We start from the raw sequence: 23,719 nt of genomic DNA, 5'->3' as shown, positions 1-23,719 counted from the left end.
GTTCTGGGCACCGCACTTTAAGAAGGATGCAGACAAGCTGGAGAGGGTTCAGAGGAGGGCAACAAAGATGATCAGGGGACTGGAAACAAAGCCCTATGAGGAGAGACTGAAAGAACTGGGCATGTTTAGCCTTGAGAAGAGAAGACTGAGGGGAGACAGGATAGTGCTCTTCAAGTACTTGAAAGGTTGTCACAGAGAGGAAGGCCAGGATCTCTTCTTGATCATCCCAGAGTGCAGGACACGGAATAATGGTCTCAAGTGACAGGAAGCCAGATTCCGGCTGAACATCAGGGAAAACTTCCTGACTGTTAGAGCAATACGACAAACAATGGAACCAATTACCTGGGGAGGCGGGGGGCTCTCCCACACTGGAGGCCTTCAAGACAAGGCTGGGCAGCCATCTGCCAGGGATGCTCTGACTTGGATTCCTGCATTGAGAAGGGGGTTGGACTCAACAGTCTTGTAGACCCCTTCCAACCCTACTATTCTATGATTCTATGTACATTCCACTGGTGGAACAGCTAAAACAGGGCAGTCATGGGCAAACCAGGGGAGGAGGAGCACCCTTATGACAAATCCTATACTCCTTCAAGCCACGGACAATGGCACAACTTTACACAAGCGTCAAACCAGGTGCAAATAGTTTGCCTCCCATTTACTTCAGTGGGAGGGGGGACATTAAAAAAAAAGCTGCCCCCACATCAACAACTGCCCCACTCATGTTGCTATGAGAGAACATAGGATATGGTTTTATTGAATGCCCAAATCGCAGTACACCACCACCAGTACAAGAACTCCACACAGGGAGCCCACAATTCAGACAATACGGTGTATGACGTGGGGCTATCATCTCTCTGCACACTCAGGATCTTACAAGTGATGGGAACTTTGGTGATAGAAACTATGGGAAAGGGGCACTTTGCACAAACAGCCTGCCTCCAGAATACTCATAGGAACTTAAGCACACCACGAACACCCCTCTTCCTTGAAACCTAACAGTTATTTCACATTGGGATTCCAGACACAATCACCCAACACCCAGTTCCACTCCAACATTGACAGAGGTCTAGACAGAGCAGCCCACAGAGCCACATCTGGAGAATATGCTACAAAAGATTTTTCAGAAACAAAGTCTCTGCATTGCTCAAAAGTGTGGGAACTCAATTCAGCATAATCTAAAAATCCGAAATGGAATGACTGGACCCCTCCTGAACTGGTTTTCATCAGACTAGCCGGCACTAAATTTAACTGTTTCCTTGAAGGGGGAGAAAAATAAAATATTTTTGTTTTTTTTTTAAAAACCCATCCCTACAAGTTAGATTTCCAGTCTTTCCAGGTAGTCATCGTGTTTTAGAGCGGCAGGGGATAAATCTTGTAGTCTTCAGAGCAGCCCACAAACTTGATGCAGTCAAAGGGATTGCATGAGATCCTGGTGCAAACAGACTGTAGCACAGACAGGCATTTTCACTTCAGTGAAACCCAGTTTGGATGGAATGGATCCTCACCTCTCCCATACCCTGTCTCTATGACATGTTGTTTCCCTTGCCTCCTTAGTTATCCACACCCTTATGGGTTTTCTTCCATCCACAACACCTTACTTGGAACTCCATAGTAGGAATTGCGCAGGCACCCGACTGGGTCCGGGAGTCCATCAGGCTTCCCCCTGCCCAGGCCCCTGGACTGTGCTCGCCGAGCCTTTGGCCTTGCTCGCCCCCCTGGACATTCCCTGCACTCACCCGGACCCATCCCTGAGTGCCCACCATTTTCCCAAGCTTGTTTTTACAAAAAAAGGGGAGGACTTAAAAATGTGCATATTTAAATATGTGCAAATTCGGGCTGGGAAAGGCTGATCTATGCAATATTAGAGGCATAAATGGCCCATTTATGCCTCTAATATTGCGTGTATCAACCCTTCCCACCCTGAATCTGTGCATATTTAAATATGTGCCTTTTTGAAGACCTCTTTTTTTCATAAAAACAAGCTTGGGAAAATGGCGGGCGCTAGCGGATAGGATCCAGGGTGAGTGTGGGTGGCTCAGTGAGCTCATGGGGGCTTGAGCACGGGTCCGGGGGGGCTTGAGCGGGGGTAGCCCTTCAGCTGGCACCCACCGAAACCGGACAGAGGTGAGTCCGTCCATCCTTACTCCACAACCTCCCCCTCTGCTGTGCCTTCTGCTAACCAACCCCCATTCTAACCTTCACTACTTAATTGTCAACAACCCCCAAACTATCAGCACCACGTCTCATGTGCAGGCAATATATTGAGAATATATTTTCTCCTGGCTTCAAAAAAGTATTTTATCCTTGAATGGATTAGCTTGATAAATGTTTTATCTGCTGGTTTCCATTCTGTTACATTCTTGGTTTGTTTATTTGGTTTGGTCTATTGTGTTATTGATGGCTGTGCGTGATGTAAGTCGTCTTGGACAACATTATTTGAAAAGGCGGGGTAGAAATGACTCAATAAAACACAGATATAAAAGCAGACCTGCTGGATCAGGGCCAAGGGCCATGGAATCTTAGAGCTAGAGGGGGCTTCTAGTCCAACCCCTGCCCCCAGCTTCTCTGGGGAGGGCATTCCACAACTGGGGTGTCACAATGGAAGAGGCTCTCTTTTTGGTAGCCACCCACCCCTAAGGCAGCACACAGAACAAGACTTAAAGGAAAAGCCTCAAAGTTGAGTTCTTAAGTAACTCAATTGTGAACTTGCTGAAATTCTAACAGAAATATGCAACATGTCCCTAGGATTCGCCAGTGTACCAGGGGACTGGGAAGTGGCCAACTGTGGATATTTTGTTTTTGTATTTTAAACTTTTATGTTGTTTGAGCTCTCTTTTTAAGATATGGTTAAGCAGTCAATACATTGATTAAATAATAATAGTAAAGAACGTTAACACCTATTTTTAAGAAGGGATTCAAGGGGCATCCAGGAAATTATAGGCCAGTTAGCTTAATGGCTGTTCCAAGTAAATTGGTGGAAAGTGTTATTAATTTTATCAAGCACAGAGAAGGACAAGTCTTGCTGAGGAAGAATCAACATAGTTTCTGAAAAGGTTTTTAGAGTGTTAACAAGCATGTGGATTGAGGTGATTCAGTATATATGATCAATATATCTACTAAGCCATATATAACATTTCTATGCCAGATTCCTTACTGCAAGCAGTATTCAATACTTAACTTTATTGTTTGATGTTTTAACTACAGTTTTAAAGAACAGCCTAAGCAGTCTGATCAAATCAATAAAAACCAAAGTGAAGAGTGCTGCTTAACCCATTACAGATATAACTGGATCAGCTCACTGGGACTCGCACTCAAAGAAGCCCATTTTCAGACACCTATGGAAGCCCATTCAAACAAGGAACCAGCAAACCCCTTGTTGGAAGGACATGCAATGGAGTGTGAGTTATGAAAGGGAAAACAGTAACCCCAGCAGTGAAGAAGTGAGTACAAAGGGTAGTTTTTCTCTTGCTTTCAATCTGCATCTCTCTGACATCCTGAAGGAAAAACCCACATGTTTGGATGGTTGCTGTAATCCAGAGATGAACAGAAGGTAAATCTCCAGACGTTGCTATTGAAGTCTAGAACATCGGAGACCTACTTTCTGCTCACCCTTTCTGTAAACTATATAGCCAGAGATGTAGTTATAGTCGACTGTTATCTGGGGGCAGAGACAACTCCATTGCTCCTGTGCAGCCATCACATGCTGGGTTAATCCAAAGGACTCCTTCCTTCGCAGGAGGAAGGGAACCTGAATGCAGCTCACTGGTGGTGCTAAATGAATTGTCCATCGTAGTAACTAGTTAAGACACCACATTAATTATCCACTATTTTACTCCGTTTCCTGCTAGGCCCCCGATTATGACAAAGGGCATTTCCAACCTACAACCTTACGAGTTTAACCATCATTTCCCTCCACTCTCCAAGGAATCCTAGTTCTTCAAGGGGCCTTGAGCTTTTTTTTTTTTAACAATTCTTAACAACAATTAAGATAACAATTCTTGAGCTCTCAGCACCCACAAAACAGCAGTTGTTTCGTCTCCCATAACACGGAAACACAACTTCGTAATTAGGTCAGGGTGCAGCACATGAAATTTTAAAATTAGCCCTGTGGCTGCTTTGTTGCGCTGATCAAAGTGGCAACGCTCCCGTCCAACAGTGGCACCGACCAAACTCTCGAGAAATGCTCTGGTGCTCTACTGGGCCACTGTGAGCCCTCGTGAAAGTCCCCTGGTGCCCAGTTTCACCTATGCAATGCAAACAGGAATGCCAGGATCCAGAACTCACCAATCTCAGGTGCAGCAAATTCTGTGAGCCTCCTTCTGAAGCACTTATTAGAGGTCATGGAACTGGCTGTGGCTGGGAGGGATCTGGGAGGTCATGCAGAACACTGACTGTGCTAACATGGATGCCAAGAAGAAATCTGCATACCCCAAAGGACCAGCCCCTAAAACAGTCATTACTGTATGACATGGTACAGAAACAATGCAGTGAATTACTCGAAGCCAGCATGGATTTGTCAAGAACAAATCCTGCCAGATGAATCAGATCTCAGTTCTTGATCAGGTCACCTCCCTTGTGGACTGTGGAGATGCTGTGGACATCATATACCTCGACTTCAGCAAAGCTTTCGACAAAGTGCCCCATGATCTCCTGATGCGCAAACTAGCTCAAAGTGGGCTACATGAAACAACGATCCGGTGGATCCACAGTTGGCTACAGAATCGGACTCAAAGAGTGCTAATCAATGGGATTTTCTCAAACTGGGGAGAGGTAACGAACGGGGTACTGCAGGGCTCAGTCCTGGGCCCAGTGCTCTTCAACATTTTTATGAATGACTTGGAGGAGGAGGTGCAGGGAATGCTGATCAAATTTGCAGATGACACAAAATTGGGTGGGATAGGTAATACCCTGGAATACAGAAACAAAATTCAAAGTGATCTTGATAGGCTGGAGTGCTGGGCGGAAAACAGAATGAAATTTAATAGGGATAAATGCCAAATTCTGCACCTAGGAATAAGAAACCAAATGCACAGTTACAAGATGGGGGATACTTGGCTCAACAATACTACCAGCAAGAAGGATCTTGGAATTGTTGTCGATCACAAGCTGAATATGAGCCAACAATGGGATGTGGCTGCAAAAAAGGCAAATGCTATTTTGGGCTGCATTAAAAAAGTTTAGCTTCCAAATCCTGTGAAGTACTAGTTCCCCTCTACTCAGCACTGGTTAGGCCTCATCTGGAGTACTGTGTCCAGTCCTGGGTGCCACACTTTAAGAAGGATGCAGACAAACTGGAGAGGGTTCAGAGGAGGGCAACAAAGATGATCAGGGGACTGGAAACAAAGCCCTATGAAGACAGACTGAAAGAACTGGGCATGTTTAGCCTTGAGAAGAGAAGACTGAGGGAGATAGGATAGCGCTCCTCAAGTACTTGAAAGGTTGTCCCAGAGAGGAAGGCCAGGATCTCTTCTCGATCATCCCAGAGTGCAGGACATGGAATAATGGGCTCAAGTTACAGGAAGCCAGATTCCGGCTGAACATCAGGAGAAGCTTCCTGACTGTTAGAGCAGTATGACACAGGAACCCATTACAAGGGAGGTGGTGGGCTCTGCCACACTGGAGACATTCAAGACAGGGCTAGACAGCCATCTGTCAGGAATGCTCTGACTTAGATTCCTGCACTGAGCAGGGGGTTGGACTTGATGGTCTTATAGGCCCCTTCTAACCCTACTATTCTATGATTCTATGAGTAGCACTCAATTAAAAGGCTGCTGTAAGCCTGAGACAGTTACCCCCAAAGCTAAGTGCCTGCAGGGCCTCTGCATGATCTGCTATTACTGTGGCCTGAGCTCCTTCCAATCACCTTCTGCTGCAGGTGAGCAATTCTGCCGTATCTTTGCACGAAGGCAACTGGGATTATTCAATCCCCTGGCCCCTGCTTGCAAGGCTCCCAAACCTGACGTTAGGGAGAGAGTGTCTGGTCACACGCATCTGGAGACACACCCAGATCAGTGATTCATACAGAAAATGGGGTGGTGGTGGAGGGAACTACTTCTAGAAGCTGAGCAAAAATCCCCCTCCTCAGATTTATGACCCATTTGCAGAAGACAAAGGGTTCATTTTAGCCAATTCGGGGAGGGGAGAGCTAAATTTGTGAAGGAACAAGCTCAGTGTCAATGCCCAGAGCTCCAGAGAGTCACCATCTTTTTCCTTTCCAAAAGTGGTGGTTGGCAATATTTCTTCCCAGAAGCCTCTGGGAGTGAAGTTACATCATCATCACATTGCATTGCTTCCAGGTACGTTTGGGAAAGGAAAATGGAAGCGGCAGGAGTAGCTCTGCATAGCGGCAATGAGTCTCACAACCCCCAAAATTGCAAGGGGGCTTGGCCCTTCTTCTCTCCCTGCACCCCAAAATTAGTCCCAGAAGTTCTCATACAAGACATCTCAACTCAGCTTTTAATTCTTGCTTTCTGACACTATAGCAGTAAACCATGAGGAAGGGTGGAGAGAGAATGGATGAGGTTAATATTCCAAGGAAAATGTAGCTCCTTTTTGTGTGGAGGGTGTTTCTCATTTATTTCTGTACTTTTCCTTGCAACTGGTTCTGCCAGCAAGAGGCGATTGCCAAATCCCATTCACGGGAAACATCTGTGCCTTACCCCATTCAAGTGGGTGGAAGGGGAGGGGGAGAAGAGTTACACTCGAGTCTTTCCTGTTGTGGAAAAAACAACCCTAGGTGTAACACTTCTGAAATGCCTTGTTTTCTTCCACATTTTTTTTTGGGGGGGGGAGAAGGAAGTAGAACAAGGGAGGCGGTTATGACAACTCCTGGTATATGGGAATCCAGCAAGTCCAAGGATCCCACAATAAAATGATGACACCCTGTTTGGAGCAGACTGCAGCCTCGCTTCCAATTGGACGGGGCCTCACACAAAAGTGTTGCGATATCAACAACCTTATCTATTCATGTGGCTCAGACGGCATAGCTAAATTCTTTTTTCTTTTCTTTTTTATATGGCATTGTTTTCAGGCCAATTTTCATCATGTGATAGAACATGATGGTCTCCAACTGGCAGGTTGGGTTCTGCTCTACAGTGGCATCCTCTCTGCCATTGCATTTTTTGTTCTGGTTGTTCAAGATTTCTTTTTCTGTCTTTGAGAAGACACATGGGTTTGGTTGACAGCAGGGGTGCACAACCCACTGGCGGCCCCCAAGACCCTGAGCCACCGCCAGTAACGAGCAGCCCACCTCTGTCGCTCTGCAATTGGAAATCACAATTTTTTCCCTCTGGAGGATGTTCAAGGAATGGGACTTCTACTACAGCAGGAACCATAAAGTGTCCAGGAGGATGCTCTTGGAACTGAACCTCTATGGTTGGAAGCATAGTGATTCCAGAAGGACGCTCTACAAACTGGAGTTCTATGCTAGAAAACCACACAGCCCTGTGAGAGTGGCTCCCAGTGCAGCTTTTAAAAACGTAAGAACTAAGAAAGCAATGGAGTGGTGGGTGCCGGGGAAGTATACAACTGTCACGGAGGGGGAAGAGCATATATGAAAAGGATGTGGCCCCTGGGGGTGAAAGGGTTGTGCACTCCTGGTTTACAAGTTAAGCCACACGTTGGCATTATATGAATGGGTCTTGCGCTCATGCGCTCATGCATTCCTCTCCTCCCTCTCCTCTCCTATGTTCTGTTTCAAAACAGTTATGTCAGCTCGTACAGAAACATAGTTTGCTGTTACATCTGACAAACTAGCAAACTATGGTTTGCATAAGTCCTGCAATCTGATTTGCCAACCAGGATTAAAATGTGGCTTGGAATTCTGGTTTGGAGGGATGTGTTTGCTGGTTCAGGTGTAACGGCAAAGCGGTTTCCATGAAAGCAGAAGTAACTGATTAAAGAAAACACAGAGTGTGCGAGGGGAGTGGGGGGATGGCATGAGGTTTGTTTACAGAATGCCAGACCATGCAAGGCAACCTATAGAAAAGAGGAGAGTCATAAAACAGAGGAGGAGCCCAGATGCAATGGACTTATGGGCTCCTGGGCCTTTTGCTGTCGTGCAGAGGAGAGAATTTCAGAAGGTACAGCTTTTCTTAGCCCTGCAAATACCAAAAATTCCCTCAGTTCCATGCATATTAAAAAGGTATTATAAGCCCCCACCATTGCTCTTGGCTTAAAGTAAGGATGTGTGAAACAGACACACCTTTCTTTTCACAGAGTTTTCTGCTTTTGCTCCCCATGCTCTCGGGTATCGACAGACTGCCTTGGACATCCTTGCTTTCCTAATATTATCAGCATGTACATGGGGTTCTTGGGTGGTTTTCCACTGAAAAAGCAGGTGAGCAAACTGATGAGCATTCTAGTGGTGAGCTGGCACCAGCACATGAACCAGTTTCAAGTCAGCATCCGTGTCCCACGGAGGGTAATTCAGTGGTGAGACACATACGCACTCAGATGCACATTCCAAATCATGGCATGATGTGCATTCAGCCCCCGTTTTAACCTTCTCTTCACCTGGAGTAATATTGGAATTAGATTCGAGAAGGTTTGGGAGAAGTTGTCTATGCCAGCAGAACAAATCTATACTGTAAATCAAACCTGAGAGATTACCACCACGCTCCTAAGCCAGAGCTATTTGTTACGCCATCTGTCTTCTGTAACTGTTCTCTTACAGACCAGAATTGCAGACATTGATCTGGAAGGTGGGGATGGGAGATGGCCCTGCCTTGCATTGGGAGGCAGACTAGATAACCTCTGGCTCTCCATGACTTCTGTTTCAATTATTTAGGGTGCAATCCTATTAGATAGGCAGCCGCCTCCGAACTCGGAGGCGACTGCCTATCCAAAGCAGGACAGGAGAAGTGCGGAGTGGATCGTTCCGTCCACACTCCTCCTGCGCTGCTTTTTCGGCTAGACAGCCGATTGTGGCTGTCTAGCCACGGGAGCACAGACTGGGGAAGGAAGCTGCTGTACAACACACTGGATGTGTCGTACAGGCAGCTACGCTCTCCCTGCCCCGGAATGCCCCCAGCCACACCCCTTTCCGGGCGCGTGGGCTCTGAGGTCAGTTCCTGGAAAACAGCATATCCTATGGCCGTCTAGCCGCTGTCTAGCAGCCATAGGATTGCTCCCTCCAATGATCCAGTATTACAGGACAGTAAAAGAGTAAACAGCAAAAGGTAAACATTCCTGCCATAATTGCTCAGAGTTAGAACTACTCTCCTTGCTCTTTGTTTGGACAGAAATAATTTCGAAGATGGCAGTGTCTCCATCCCCTCTAGCATGTGCCATGAGACGCAACTGCAAACACATGAGGTTTAATATCATATTCTCTTGAAAAAAAAAGGAAAAAAAGTATTCTCACATATCCACACTCTATACTGGACAGAACTGCGGGGAAACTGCAGTCCCACCTCTTTCATTTTGGGATAAAATACCTGGAAGAAGATCCAGGAACAGTGTGATCCAATTATTCTCCTTACATTTGAAGCATGCACCTTTCTTCTCCCTTAGTAACAGCTAGCAATTATTAGCAGACTCCTTTCAGTCCTGGGAGCTAAACATATAATGACTCAGCGATCTCCCAAGATCGGCTTCCCCTTGGCTCTAGAGTGCCTGCCAAGAACAAGATGATCCAACCGCCAAGGGACATTCCAGTTCCCAGCAAGGCCAAAGAGACCAAACCCTGCTAACTCACTCGGGGGAAAGAATCCAGGACAAAAGAGATGCACCAAAGGTAAACCACTTGTCTCCATCATCAAAACCTTTGGGAACAACCAGTGAAAGCTGGAAGAGCACTTTCAAATTTTGGGACTCTTAGTAAGGGTGGGGCATCACACAATTAAACTTTTAACAGGTCATTGTAACCTAAGAGGCTCTTCCAGTTGGGTTGGTTCCTAAACTGTCATTAAGGAGAAAGGGGGGATGACAGGTATTCATCAAAGAGCCCTGAAGTCACATCAAGAGGCAAAGACAAAAGAAAGAGCAGTCTATTTAAGCAGTCCAGTGATGAGACCTTAATACCTTCTGACTTTGGGCCAATTAAGACAACCCCAAAGAGCCAAAGATGACTGTGGCAGATGCAAGCAATAAAAAGTGACTACAACAACCATTCAATTGTGTGAAAACCTAGAAACTTTCACTCACATCGAAGATATCGAAGCAGGTTGATATTCCATCACTTGACCAATTGACACTCAACAGGATAAGGATGCAGACCAAGACCCAGGGCCTCCCGATCAGTGGTGGAGTGGGAAATGTTGAAGTGCAGGCACTCATTGCGAATGTCCCCATAGCCATGCCCCCAAAGGGGTCCAAAAATTCAGACAGTTCCATCAATTCATATCAACAAACCAGTTCTGGCAATTTTCATCTCCATCAAGATGGAGGTCTTTTCTAACGCTAATGGGTCTTAAGACCAAGCCACCCCAAAATACGTTGCATTACAAGTACAACAGGGATAGCTCACAACTACAGACTGTTGCTGGGAAAATCCATTTCCCTCAGCTACTGTGAGGATTGCAGTTAAGCTCAGAAAGGGCAGGGATGTCTGAGGGGCATGTGGCTGATGATATCAGCACCCTGCTAATAAAAAAGGGCCAGCGCTGCATCCCTGTGAGCCCTGGCTCCCATACAACACTGCTTCCCAATATCTCCCATATAAATGGTTAACTCAGATGAAGACACGAGGTGCATGCTGGGGCCCTCACTGGCCTGCTCAGATTCTACTGTGCGCTCAGCCGTCAGCTGCCATTTGGATACGGATAGCACCGCCACCACAAACCACTCTGGGCAGCGGCCTGTAGAAGTAAAGCTAGCACTCCTGGGGAACGATTCAAACTGCCCATTTGCAACATTCATGGCCTGAATCCAGGGGAAGGAGGAAGCTGCCAGGCACACATGGAAAGAGCCATCTGAACTGGCTCTGAGTTTGCAAGGATGCTTTCTGAAAGGAAGGCCAAGGGAGAGGATCAGGGAAACAAGATGAGCTTTGCAAACTTCGCTGGCCTGCCCAAAGAAGAAAGCCCACATCTGTGTCTCTTTCCACACACACCCCTTCAGTCCTCATTTCCCTTAAGGCAGCAACTCATAGTTTATGGGTGCTTCCAGATGGAGGGCACCCAGCACAAACAACGAAAAGGCAGCGTGCAGCTATTCTGTCTTCTCCTCAACAGACTTTTTTTGTGGAAAGAAAAAATGTGGAAGAAGCGGTGGGAAACACAGGAGAGTTACAAGCTGAAGCCCCCCCCCCCCCCGCCCCCTAAAATTCTACGTTGGAGACAGGGCAATTGCAGGATAAAAGCCTCACCTGGAAGCACCCTATCAAATATTGCAGCTTTGGCAGCAGGAAACTTAACCTTTGAATGGTGCCTGAACGAACTGCATCTGCATCAGACATTTAATTAACACTAGCTACAAATGGACTTTGGAAAGTTACCAAGGCTTCTAGGAAGAGGTTACTACAACCTGTTGACTGACCACATTCACACACACGATGGCCTTGTAGGCCCCTTCCAACCCTACTATTCTATGATCTTTCTGCTCGTGTTCCCAGCAGCCTCCAGCACAGAAGCTACCTGATCCAATGAATGAGAAAACATGACTGGGGATGATATACAGGCATGCTTTTTTAACACACCCCCTTCATACCTGGATCACAATTCCCACCTCCTCCCACCCTTCACAGACTAGCATTCCAATGGCCCCTAAGCCAGGCCCAACTCTCCACAGAAACTGACTTACTGTCCACGTTGCCGACTTTGCAGTGCTGGATTGTTGAAATGAGACGTCAAAGCTGTGAGGTCCCGGATAGTCTGTATTGGAGGGGATGGCAGGAGAGGGCGAGAGGGCGTCAAAAGTGGAGCTGGGCTGGGCGTAAGGTGAGGGTGCCGTCACACTGTTCTGGGCATGCTCCGTGTTGTATGGGCTTGTAGATGAGGAGCCATTTTGAATCTGCTGGTCCATGCTATTTAGAAGCCCCAGGTTTGTATACTGCGGCTAAAACGAGAAAAAAAGAGAAAGGAAAAGTTCAAGGTATCTTCAGACATCAAGCAGCCTTAACGCATTCAAGTGCAACACCATCATAAGAAGGTCATCCCTGGTTTCTCTTGTCCCAAGAAAGCAGCCATGGAGTTCAGAATCCCACCCTACGCCATGCATTCTGTTCCAGCTCAAAGAACTGTAACCTCACCCCTTCCAGGCCATGGTGTGTGGCTCAGGATGCAGCCACCATGCTGAAGCTAAAGTTTGCATCCGATCAGAGCCTGGATGGGAGACTAGTGGGGGACACCCCCACCCACAATGTGTGCTGCCTTGAGTTCCATGATGTCAGAAAGGCAGGATATAGATCTACCCAATAAGCGAAATAAAAAATAAAGTTCTCTCTACTCACACGTTCATCCCTAATCTCTCACAATTTACAAGAAAGAGGGGGGAAATTTTAAAGCTGAGATTTGAATGACTGCTTTGTCCACAGATGCGGCCCTTTTGCGATACAAGCAACCAAACTAGAAAGTAGCTAATTGGCCATGGTTTGTGGGAGGGGCTGTGGCTCAGTGGCAGAGCTGCTTTGCATTCAGAGGGCCGCAGGTTAGATCCCTGGCAGCATCTTCAGGTAGGGCTAGAAAGGAGTCCTGCCTGAAGCCCTGGAGAGGCGCTGCTGCCAGTCAGCGTCGACAGTACTGGGCTAGATGGACCCAGGGTCTGACTCAGTAGAAGGCAGCTTCCAATGTTTCATCCAAACCAGAGAACTACGGTTAACAACTTCATGAAATACCAAGATCCGAAACCACCGTCTGAAGTTGATTCAGATCCTGGCTTTTCTTTTCATCAATTTCTGGTTTTAATGACTGTGTTTGATAAGCCGTCTTGGGCTGATTAAAAACAAAGCAAAGAAGCCCGGAACAAGCTGTCTCCCAGAGCTACCATCCACCATGCCACTGCAAGACCACAGGAAATGCGAGGAGTTACCAGCAAATCCAGATTTGCTGCTCTGCCAATGTCATTTCAGTTCCAACTGTGAAGCCCTCTCAAATGCGGAAAAAGACTATAGCGGCCAACAGTCATAAAGCCAATTTGGAGTAAGAAACAGGCAACAAGATGGAAACGAAAGCGAGCTGTGCCGAGAGAAAGCGACCATGTTCGACGCTGACATACAGCGTGCACCCCAGCAGCGATGCCAAGAGATGAAGCGAGCCCTTTGACCTCCCAGCTCGGGGCATCCAAACAAAGCCATCCCCGCCTTGAGGGGAACCTCTGTTCCAGCAACACAGCCCAGTTTTTGTGGCAGTCCCACCCCATGGCAAGCCATGCCGCTTCCTTGACCACCTACAGCAGCCTTCCCCAACCTGGTGCCCTCCAAATGTTTTGCACTACAACTCCCAGCATTCCTGACCATCGGCCACGCTGGCGGGGGCCGATGGGAAGACCAAAACATCTGGAGGGCGCCAGGCTGGGGAAGGCTGCTCTAGAGCTTCTCCATTGCCACAGCACTGCTTGGCTTTCCATTGAGGCTCACCTTGCTTGCTCCTTTCCCTAACATACACATGAACGTGATTTCCCACTGGTTGACAACAAACTCACCTGAACATACGAAGCTGCTTTATACCGGGTCTGGCTCAGATCTGTCTGTCCCGACCAGAAGCCACTTTCTAGGGTTGCAGGCAGACAGGGGCCTTCCCTTCTCCTGACACCCAGTTCTTTTACCTGGAGATTCTGCCAGGGACTGAAGCAGATACCTTCTGCATGCAATGCAACACAGGGATGCCATGCAGAAGGGGTAGGGATGGACATGCGCCAGAGCTTGTAAGTTTTCAAGGGGGGCAGAATGCGGTTCTGGAAGGAAGATGTTAGGCCTGAGTGTCAGGGTGTTAACTTCAGTCTCTGTAGCAGGTTCCAGCACCTCACTCCTAGGGGGTCTCAGCTCAGTCAGAACTGGGGAACAGATTGAGGTCCAGAATCAATCCCCAAGTGGGAAGCCTAGCATGCAAATTGCTCGCTTGAGGGTCCTTCACAGGCAAGACCATCAGTGGCCTTTGCCTAAAGGAGTCATTGGCAGCCACTCCAGTGATGAAGGAGAAATTGAGGGAGATGCCCAAACAAAACAAAACGAAGTGGGGGTGAGAGGAAGGACATGACTTGATATGGACTGCAAGCTGTTGCCAGAATCTAGCTGTTTTATTTTATTGTTATTAATGAATCCTTAAAATAGGAGGCCCCCTTCAAAAGCTCTGGAAGACAAACAAAAAAACTTCCGGGGCAAAGATATGGCACAGAGTTGCCACGATCAGCAGAATTCACAGCATGAACTTGGAGGTGCAGCACCCCAAAGGGCATTTGCAAGCCCAGCAAAGCTTCTCCAGGCGGTTTGACACATCCTCGATTTGCTTGTCAGGATTGCGGCCCAGGTTTGTTTTAGCAGCATTTCTTTTTCAGGATCGTTTTGCCATCTTACCTATTCCACATGAGTGTAGAATAAGCAACCTTTCACATTTATCTTGCCTGTTTCTGACAAGTGGTGCTTGATAGAGCAGATTAAGCATCTTAAATAATAGTAAAGAGGAAAGCAAATTGTAAATATGGGAGCCTTGTCATTCCAAGCAGGCCAGAAACCATCTGTCTAAATGGTAAAGAGGGGAACAGCCATTCCACCGCGTTGGTCCTGCCACATTCCACAGCCTCACGCCACCTCCCTGTTCGCTCTTTAAATAACAATTCATCCTTGCCTTGACATGAGCAGCTGGTAGACTGCCTTTCTTTCCCTGCTGCTCCCGTGATCCTCTAACCCTTTGCCCCCCAGAGTTCCCCCTCCCCAGACAGGTGCCGCAAAAAGTCCAGGTGATCAGAGGTGAGTTAAGACACACCGTCGCACCCCGGGGTCTGGCAGCTGAGCCCCAGGCCGGAAAGCGTCGGAGGAGCCGCTCGCATCCAGAGGTCAGCGTCTCAGGCGCTCACGAGCCCTCGGGGAGCCATCAGATAACTCTCTCGGAGGCGTACGCCTCCCGACAAGGGAGCAATTAGAAGGGGCAGCCAAGCCGGGGGACAAAGCTGCAATGGAATTTGACTCGGCGGCAGCCTCCACCGCTGCCATCCTTGGCTTCTGATCAAAACACCGAACTCCCTCTTTCTGCTTCCTCAGCCACGGCTTCCCTTCTGAGAACAAAAGGGCTCCAGGTACTTGCTCAACTTGCGCAATCAAAACAAGTGAAGGGAAAATTCTGGAAAGTTGTTTGTTTATTTACAAGATTGGGCAGTCGTCCACAGCTGGGACGCAATGCAGGCTTTAGCCCCCAATCCACCCCTATCCCACCCCAGGCCCTTGGGTATCCAAGGGAATAGGGGCAATTAATTATTGTGAACTGGGACCAGTGACTTGCTGAATTCCCACTACCAGGAAGGCCGTCCCAACACAATGGCTTACCATGAAGAAACCTGGGTCACCAGGTTTCTCCAAAACCTTTGGGAAACTTCACCTCTCCTGTTCCTCTTGAAATTAAGGAGCAACACCTTTCCCCCTCTGAGCGTGGAATGGGATGTCTTTTTAAAAGCCTACTGAAAATGCTGCCCCCTCTCCCTTTGAGCCCAGCAGCTTAACCCTGCAAGCCAAATTGCAAGGGGGACCCTTCAATTCCTTTCTATGGTACTGTTCACATGTTACTTCCAGTGAAGCGATGGTATGGAACATTTCACTATTGTTCTCACGCAACTTTGGGTCATGTGGATGCTTTTCACCCACAAAGTTAGGGCACATTGCATGAATATACACCATACTGATAACCTTTCTGGATTTCACAAGTATGGTATGTGCATGCTCAAGCTGCACTAGCCACATGGGCAGAAGACATACACGTTACTTGGGACCAGTGGGAAAGAAACGACGGGGTGATGGCCATCATATTACTATGGTGCAAATCAGGTCCATGAGAAGAAATGGGAGAGGGTATAATATTCCTGCCGGTAGGTTTAGACTAGGTCTGGGGGTCTCCAACATGGTGCCTGTCGTGTGGGTACCAATGTGCCCACAAACACCTCACTTTGTGGCCATCGGGGTCCTTGCCCCTCCTGATTTTTATTTTATTTCTTAAGATTTTTTAAATGGTTTTTTTTTTAAAGCAAAAAACCTAGGAGGCTGGCTTGGTGCAAAGCAAAGTGCTGCCTCCAGCACCATCTTTATTTGGGTTCAAATAAGGGCTTTTCTGTTTATTTATTTACTATTTATTTATTTACAACATTTGTGTTCCGCTCCACATCTGATCTGAACAGATTCCAGAGTGGTGAACAAAAGGTAGGTTTGTGAGCTCAGGTCCTACCTCTGCCTTGTACTTTGGTTCGCGGGCAAGTTATTTTTCTTTGAGTCTCACCAGCCTGCCTTCTGAGAAAGGAGTGCTTTGTGACTGGCCCTGCCCACCATGGCAGCCATTTTAGAAACAGGCATGTCCCTTGCCCATTTTGTGATTCTGGATAAGGCAGCTTCCTACATTCCTAACAGGGCTCACTCAAGATCTCTAATTCTCACACAAATTTTACACTGCCCCAAACAGAAGCCACGGTGGAGACAAGCACCATTTTCTGTGGGCTGCGTCATCACAAGGACCATGCTGGAGCTTCCAAGCCCATCGCCTGAACTAAGGATGGTGCTGGAGCGTTGATCATTCCAGTACTGCCGACCGACTGTCCTATTAGATCACAGTGGAATATTCCCCGATGCATTCATTTGGATATACAGAGGATCAGCAAATTCCACCAGAAGGAAGGCAAAGGAATGCAGCATTCACAGCAGCCATTAGAATTTACACGACGATGACAAGAGAGGCCCCTTCCTTTGCCGCATGTGCTCACATGGCAGTTCCAGTCCCGAGGCACATCAAGGAAAAACGGTAGTTGGGTGGGAATAGGCTGTTCCTCAGGAAGAGACACAATGAGGAGTGGGCCTCAAATTCTATGCGGACCAAAGCACTCTTCCATGCTCCACTGACTTATTGGAAGGTTTGTTGGTACAGTGGAAATTGTGACTTGGCCTTTGATATACCCTGCAAAATGCTGTCAAGATGGTGACTGCCTCAGATGGCTTTGGAAAGGGATTAGACAAGCTCATGGAGGACGTACCTATCAAGGCCTACTAGATAATGTCATCGGCATGTGGATGATACTCAGCTCTGCCTCTTGTTTCCATCTGCACATCCCAGGGAGGCCATGGGACTCTTGGACCAGTGTCTTTGGCTGGAGAAGGGTGAACAAGCTGAAACTTAATCCAGACAAGATGGAGGTACTGTGGGTTGGGAAACCAACTGCTTTGGATGGAGGTTTACAACTGGTCTTAGACGGGGTTGCACTCCCCCTAAAAGACCAAGTGCAGAGTCTGGGAGTCCTCCTGGACCCCGAGTTAACTGGGGAAGCCCAGGTGGCTGCGGCATCCAGGAGTGCTTTTTACCAGCTTAGGCTGGCATGCCAGCTGCAGCCCTATCTGGAGAGGACAGACCTTGCCTCAGTCATCCATGCACTTGTCACGTCCAGGCTGGACTACTGAAATGTGCTGTGCATAGGGATAGCAGAGAACTCCACCACGGATTCCAGTGAGGAATCCGTGGCGGAATGGCCTCCTGCCCCCCCACGGAATCCCCCTGGGACGGCACTTACCTGGGGTTGATGCAGCGGATTCGGCAGCGGCGGCTGGTCTGCTGCCACCACCATTGCCATCCTTGCAGCCGTGATAGGCTACGTAAGAATTTACATAGCCTATCACGGCTAACCCCCCCACAAAACCCAGCGTACGCAAATGGCGGCGGCTACAGCAGCTGCCATTTGCGTTCCCTATTTTTTGCCGATTTATCTTACGTAAATATTTACGTAGGCTATAACAGCAAAAAATAAAGGAACGCAAATAGCGTCCGCTACACTATTTGCGTTCCCCTTTTTTTCGCCGTTTTATCTTACATAAATATTTACGTAAGGTAAATCAGCGAAAAATAGGGAACGCAAATGGCGGCCGCCGTAGCCACCGCCATTTGTGTACGCTGAGGGTTTTTTTTTTGGGGGGGGTAGCCGTGATAAGCTACGTAAATTCTTACGTAGCCTATCATGGCTGCCTGACTGGATGCAAATGGCGATGCAAATTTGGCAAATGGATGCAAATTTGTGTCCACAGCAGCTCGTCCGCAGCTGGAAATCTGGCTGCGTATGGCTCTGGCCAGCTGCTCCACGGCCTGGCCGCGGAGCGGAGCCACCGCCGAGGATTCCGGGGGGGAGGACCAAATCGCCTCCCCCCCCGTCGAGGATTCCGGGGGGAGGGACAGAGCGCCTCCCCCCCTCCACCGCAAAAGATTCCGTGAAAAGGTAAGTGAGTTTCGTACATCCCAAGCTGTGCATAGGGCTGTCTTTGGAGACGGTTTGGAATCTTCAGCTGGTGCAGAATGTGGCCGCCCAAGTATGGGTGGGAGTGAGGTGATTTGATCACATAATGCCTATACTGCACCAGCTGTACTGGTTACCAGTGTGTTTCTGAGCCCAATTTAAAGGGCTGTTTTTGACCTTTAAAGCCTTAAAGGGTTTGGGATCAAGTAACTTGAAGGACCGTCTTCACCCGTATCAGCCTGCCTGCACTTTAAGATCAGAGAGGCCTTTCTCATCTACCCACTTGTGAGAGCAGTTAGGTGGGTGACCACACGTGAGACGGCCTTCTCTGCAGTGGCCCCGCACCTTTGGAACAATTTGCCATCGGAGGTCTGGCATGCTCCGTCATTGCAGGCTTTTAAGAAGTCCTTGAAAACGTATTATTTTACCATGGCCTTCTCTTGATATGATTGCTGTTGCTGCTGGTGGTGGTGTTACTGTCAGCTTTTATCGTTGCTTTTACCACTATTATATTGTGTTTATGTTTTTTATCGCTTCTAATATTTTAACTGTTTTTATGTATGTTATTGCTGTGAGCCACCTTGGGAGGGCTTCTTCCCTGAAAGGCAGCCAAGGCATTTTAAAAAAATAAATAAAAATAAATTCCAGCAGAGGGTGTGTCTCTGTGTGTATCTGTGTGATGCCTTCATGTTTTGCTTGAAAGCTTCCCGGTAGCATCAGGCTGGCTACCGTGTGGAACACAATGCTCACCTAAATCAACCTTCCCTAACCTGGCACCTTCCAGCTGGCTAGGGGATTATGGGAGTTGTAGTCCAACACATCTGGCAGGTGCCAGGTTAGGGAAGGGTCTCCTAAATGAACCCACCTTGGTCTGATCTGGCAGAACTCTTCACATGGGCACGTGAAGCAAGGCTAGTTCAATAGCCCAAACCCCCTCAAGGGTCAAGTAAGGTTTCCCCTCTGTTGAATGTGAAGGCAAGCATCAAAACTATACAGACAACTGGGAGATGGGGCAACCTGCCTATGGAGACTATAGTTGCTCACTCAGATTTAAATGATCTTTTACTTTTAGATATGCTTAAAAAGCCACAGCAACCTGGATTCCTTCACTTCATTCATGCACAGAGACACATATAAAATGCCTACCTTTATCTGCCTAAGGTCTGAACCTATCAAATATTTTAAGGCCAGTATGACACATATATATCATGGCAAGTGCAAGCAGTTTGATGAATGAACCGAGATATTTCTTACTTGCACTCTAAAAGCCAAGTGCCACAATATCCAACCTATTAGAAAGCAATCCTGTAACTTTAGAAGGCTTCTCTCACTGAAGCGGCACCGATATCCATCCATCTCTTGTACAAACACAGGCATTAGTGGCAGAAGAACAGGAATGAGGTTTATCTTTCCAAGTTACACTATCATCTTAAGAGAACTGCGAGTTCCAAATTAGGGACGTACAAAAGTCACTTACCTTTTCACGGATGTGATTCGCGGGGGGGGGGGAGAGGCGCTCCGTCCCTCCCCCCAGAATCCTCGATGGGGGGGAGTTGTTCTGGTCCTCCCCCCCCCCCAGAATCCTGCCCGGCCAGCTCCGCTCCGCAGCAGCTCCACAGAGCGGCCAGCCAGGGCCGTCCGCAGCTGGATTTCTGGCCGTGGATGGGCTGCTGCGGACGCAAATGGCCGCCGCCGTTTGCATCTAGCCAGGCTGCTGTGACAGGCTACGTAAGTATTTATGTAGCCTATCACGGCAGGCCAAAAAAACAACAACAGCATACGCAAATGCTACGGTGGCCGCCGTTTGCATTCCATATTTTTCGCCGTTTTACCCTACGTAAATATTTACATAGGCTATTATGGCGGAAAAAAAGGGAACGCAAATAGCATAATGGGTACCATTTGCGTTCCTTTTCCCCCCGCCATTTTAGCCTACGTAAATATTTACGTAAGCTATTACGGCGGGGAAAAAAAGGAACGCAAATAGCGCCCACTACGCTATTTGCGTTCCCCTTATTTTCGCCGTAGTCTACGTAAATGTTTATGTAGACTAGACGTGCCAAAATAAGGAACACAAATGGCGGCGCCAATGGGCGCTGCCATTTGCGTACACACGGTTGTTGTTTTTTTTACTCAGCCGTGATAGGCTACGTAAACATTTACGTAGCCTATCATGGTATTTTTTAAAAATCTAGCCGTGATAGGCTACGTAAATCTTTACGTAGCCTATCACATTTTTTTTGTTTTTTTTTAACTGGAAATGGTGGCGGCGGCGGCAGCAGCCGGTCAAAAGACCAGCCACCGCAGCTGCCGCACTGCTGCCAGAGCTGCCGCCGCCAGGGAGATTCGCACAAGGTAAGTCCCGTCCCGGGGGGGGGCGGGGGGCAGACCGTTTCGCCACCGATTCTGGGGGGCCGAATGTGCTGGCATTCGGCCTCCGCAAGATTCGTGGCAAAATTCTCTGACATCGCTAGTCCAAATACAATACTGGACATGAAAAAGAACCACCAAAATGCATGGATAAGAGCCTACCACAGGGGAAGGCAACCTCACTGGGCTGTGGGCATTCGGCAATTTGAGAAACTGTCCTGGGCACTACCACAAAATGGCTGCCATGGGAGGTGAGGCAAAAGACAAGTCACCTGTTCAAAAGACTGAAATGAGGCAGTGGCGGGGTCTGAGCCCCAACACACTAAACAACTGCTTTGAACCCACAGTTTTCAACACCAACAGAAACTGATTTCACAGCAGTCCCAGCTGCTGGTAAGAAACTGTGTTGTTAATATATACAGTATATAAAAAAATAACAGTGGGAGGAGTAGGACACCTTGGTGGGCACCAAGAAAGGTGTCCGTGGGCACAACACTGCCTACCCCTGACCTTCCAAATTGTTCAGAATAATCACATGGTACTGCCTTGCTGGGACTGTCTGCTTCAGACTACAGATGGGGACGAGGGAATATCTGAATGAGTCCTCATGTTAAAAATACGGCAAAATCTCCTTGCACGTAGAAAACTATCTCACCAGAGGGAAACATCATAGTCTTCTACATGTGTATGGGTGTGTGTGTGTGGGGTGTGTGTGTGTGTGTGTGTGTGGGTGTGTGTGTGGGGGGGGGTGTGGGGTGTGTGTGTGTGTGTGTGGGGTGTGTGTGTGTGGGGTGTGTGTGTGGGGGGGTGTGGGGTGTGTGTGTGTGGGGGTGTGTGTGTGGGGGGGGGTGTGGGGGGTGTGTGTGGGGTGTGTGTGTGGGGGGGGTGTGGGGGGGTGTGTGTGTGGGGGGGTGTGGGGGTGTGTGGGTGGGGGTGTGGGTGGGGGGGTGTGTGTGGGGGGGTGTGGGGGTGTGTGTGTGGGGGGTGTGTGTGTGTGTGGGGGTGTGTGGGTGTGTGTGTGTGTGTGGGGGTGTGGGGGTGTGTGTGTGGGGTGTGTGGGTGTGTGGGGGGTGTGTGTGTGTGTGGGGGGGGTGTGTGTGTGTGGGTGTGTGTGTGTGTGTGTGTGGGTGTGTGTGTGTGTGTGGGGGTGTGTGTGTGTGGGGGGGGGTGTGTGTGGGGGGGTGTGTGTGGGGGGGGGTGTGTGTGGGGTGTGTGTGTGGGGTGTGTGTGGTGTGTGTGGTGTGTGTGTGTGGGGGGGGTGTGTGGGGTGTGTGTGTGTGGGGGGTGTGTGTGTGTGGGGTGTGTGTGTGTGTGTGGGGGTGTGTGTGTGGGGGGGTGTGTGTGTGGGGTGTGTGTGTGTGTGGGGTGTGTATGGGGGTGGGGTGTGTGTGGGGGTGGGGTGTGTGTGGGGGTGGGGTGTGTGTGGGGGGTGTGTGTGGGGGGTGTGTGTGGGGTGTGTGTGTGGGGGGTGTGTGTGTGTGTGGGGGGTGTGTGTGTGTGTGGGGTGTGTGTGTGTGTGTGGGGTGTGTGTGTGTGGGGGTGTGTGTGTGTGTGGGGGGTGTGTGTGTGTGTGGGGGGGGTGTGTGTGGGGTGTGTGTGTGTGGGGGGGGTGTGTGTGGGGGGGGTGTGTGTGTGTGTGGGGTGTGTGTGTGTGTGTGGGGGGTGTGTGTGTGTGTGGGGGGTGTGTGTGTGTGTGGGGGGTGTGTGTGTGTGGGGGGGGTGTGTGTGTGTGTGGGGGGGGTGTGTGGGGGGTGTGTGTGTGTGTGGGGGGGGGGTGTGTGTGTGGGGTGTGTGTGTGTGGGGGGTGTGTGTGTGTGGGGGGGGGGTGTGTGGGGGGGGGTGTGTGGGGGGTGTGTGTGTGGGGGGTGTGAGGGGGGTTGTTGTTTTTTACATTTGAAAATCCCCCACCCACCGCAATCTCAATTAGTACAATCCCAAATCAGCACCTTAGGTTGTATTGGCAACTGAAGCTTCACGCCAAAGTCTGGAAGATAAGAGTGCATGTCCACCAGAACCCCTCTCTACCCAAGAATTATTTATTATTTATTCAATTTATGTCCCTTAGGCACTCATTGGACCTACACAGACAAGATCATTATTCTTCAACAGCTTGGCTCTGCCCCATGTTTCGCTCCATCTGCCTTCCAGTTTAACTTCAATAATTTCTAAAATTAATCCTGAAATTGACACATTTGCAATTTGCTAGTTTTTGTATCTTATTTCCCCATACAGGTTACTGATGCACATGATCATGTACGCTTATTGATTACAACACTACGCAATAGGCACCAGGATGCAATTACACAAGAGCATCAAGAGTCCTTATGTAGCTGTGATTTTTAGTCAATGCACACTTGCACAACTGTACGCTGATTAAATCACAGCACAATAAGGGAACTTGATGTCTTTGTGTGATTGCAACGAGATTCCTTCACTAGAGATAAGATCTCACATCAATTGAAACCTACAGGTAAACCCAAATGTAATGATGATTTTATAGAAAAACTGTGCCCAGTTCCAAATTTATTGTCTTTTGTTATGTTTGTAATTTTAGGGTCATGGTTTTAATGGTCTTTATATGTTGTCATGTTTTATATGGGTTGTTAGCTGCCCTGCGGGGAAGGATGGGATTTAAATCAAATAATCATAATAAATCATAAATGCTGTTGACTCACCTACTAGAAAGACAAGGGCCCTCTCAGATTCTCCTCAATGCTATTTTGCTGATTATGGAATATATTTGTTACTAAATTATTTTACACATGTATCCAAGCAAACCTTTGTTACACCTTTCACTGTTCTGATTTCTGTCCTTGATATTTGTTAATTTATACACTTGGTTATCCTAAATTGCATCCCACATAAGAGGATCTTATTTAGTGGAAAATACAATGTGAAACTTCTAAAATAAAGGAGTTGTGTTGGGTTTTTTTTTAAAAAAAATCCTTTTTGCCCACTGTTGCATGGTCATTTGTAACCTATAAAGACGTAGATACAAATA

The 23,719-nt window shown here is 48.2% G+C and overlaps 1 protein-coding gene across 5 annotated transcripts in view; it reads right to left on the bottom strand.

The window, feature by feature from the left end:
- The window catches only part of TP63 (tumor protein p63), a 183,083-nt gene that overhangs the window by 67,275 nt on the left and 92,089 nt on the right, over positions 1 to 23,719 (bottom strand). For all 5 annotated transcript variants that reach the window (XR_014789673.1, XM_084847798.1, XM_084847799.1 and 2 more), the window contains one exon: positions 11,743 to 11,997. Coding sequence is in view for 4 of the 5 variants with exons in the window: in XM_084847798.1 (XP_084703924.1) it covers positions 11,743 to 11,997 (255 nt within the window). In the remaining variant the exon portion in view is untranslated. The remainder of the gene's footprint in view (positions 1 to 11,742; positions 11,998 to 23,719) is intronic.

This window comes from Heloderma suspectum, chromosome 3, assembly GCF_057233095.1.
Source record: "Heloderma suspectum isolate Gila_16-S chromosome 3, 16-S_ref, whole genome shotgun sequence".
Lineage (NCBI taxonomy): Eukaryota > Metazoa > Chordata > Lepidosauria > Squamata > Helodermatidae > Heloderma > Heloderma suspectum.
This window is presented reverse-complemented; position numbering and strand designations above follow the sequence as displayed.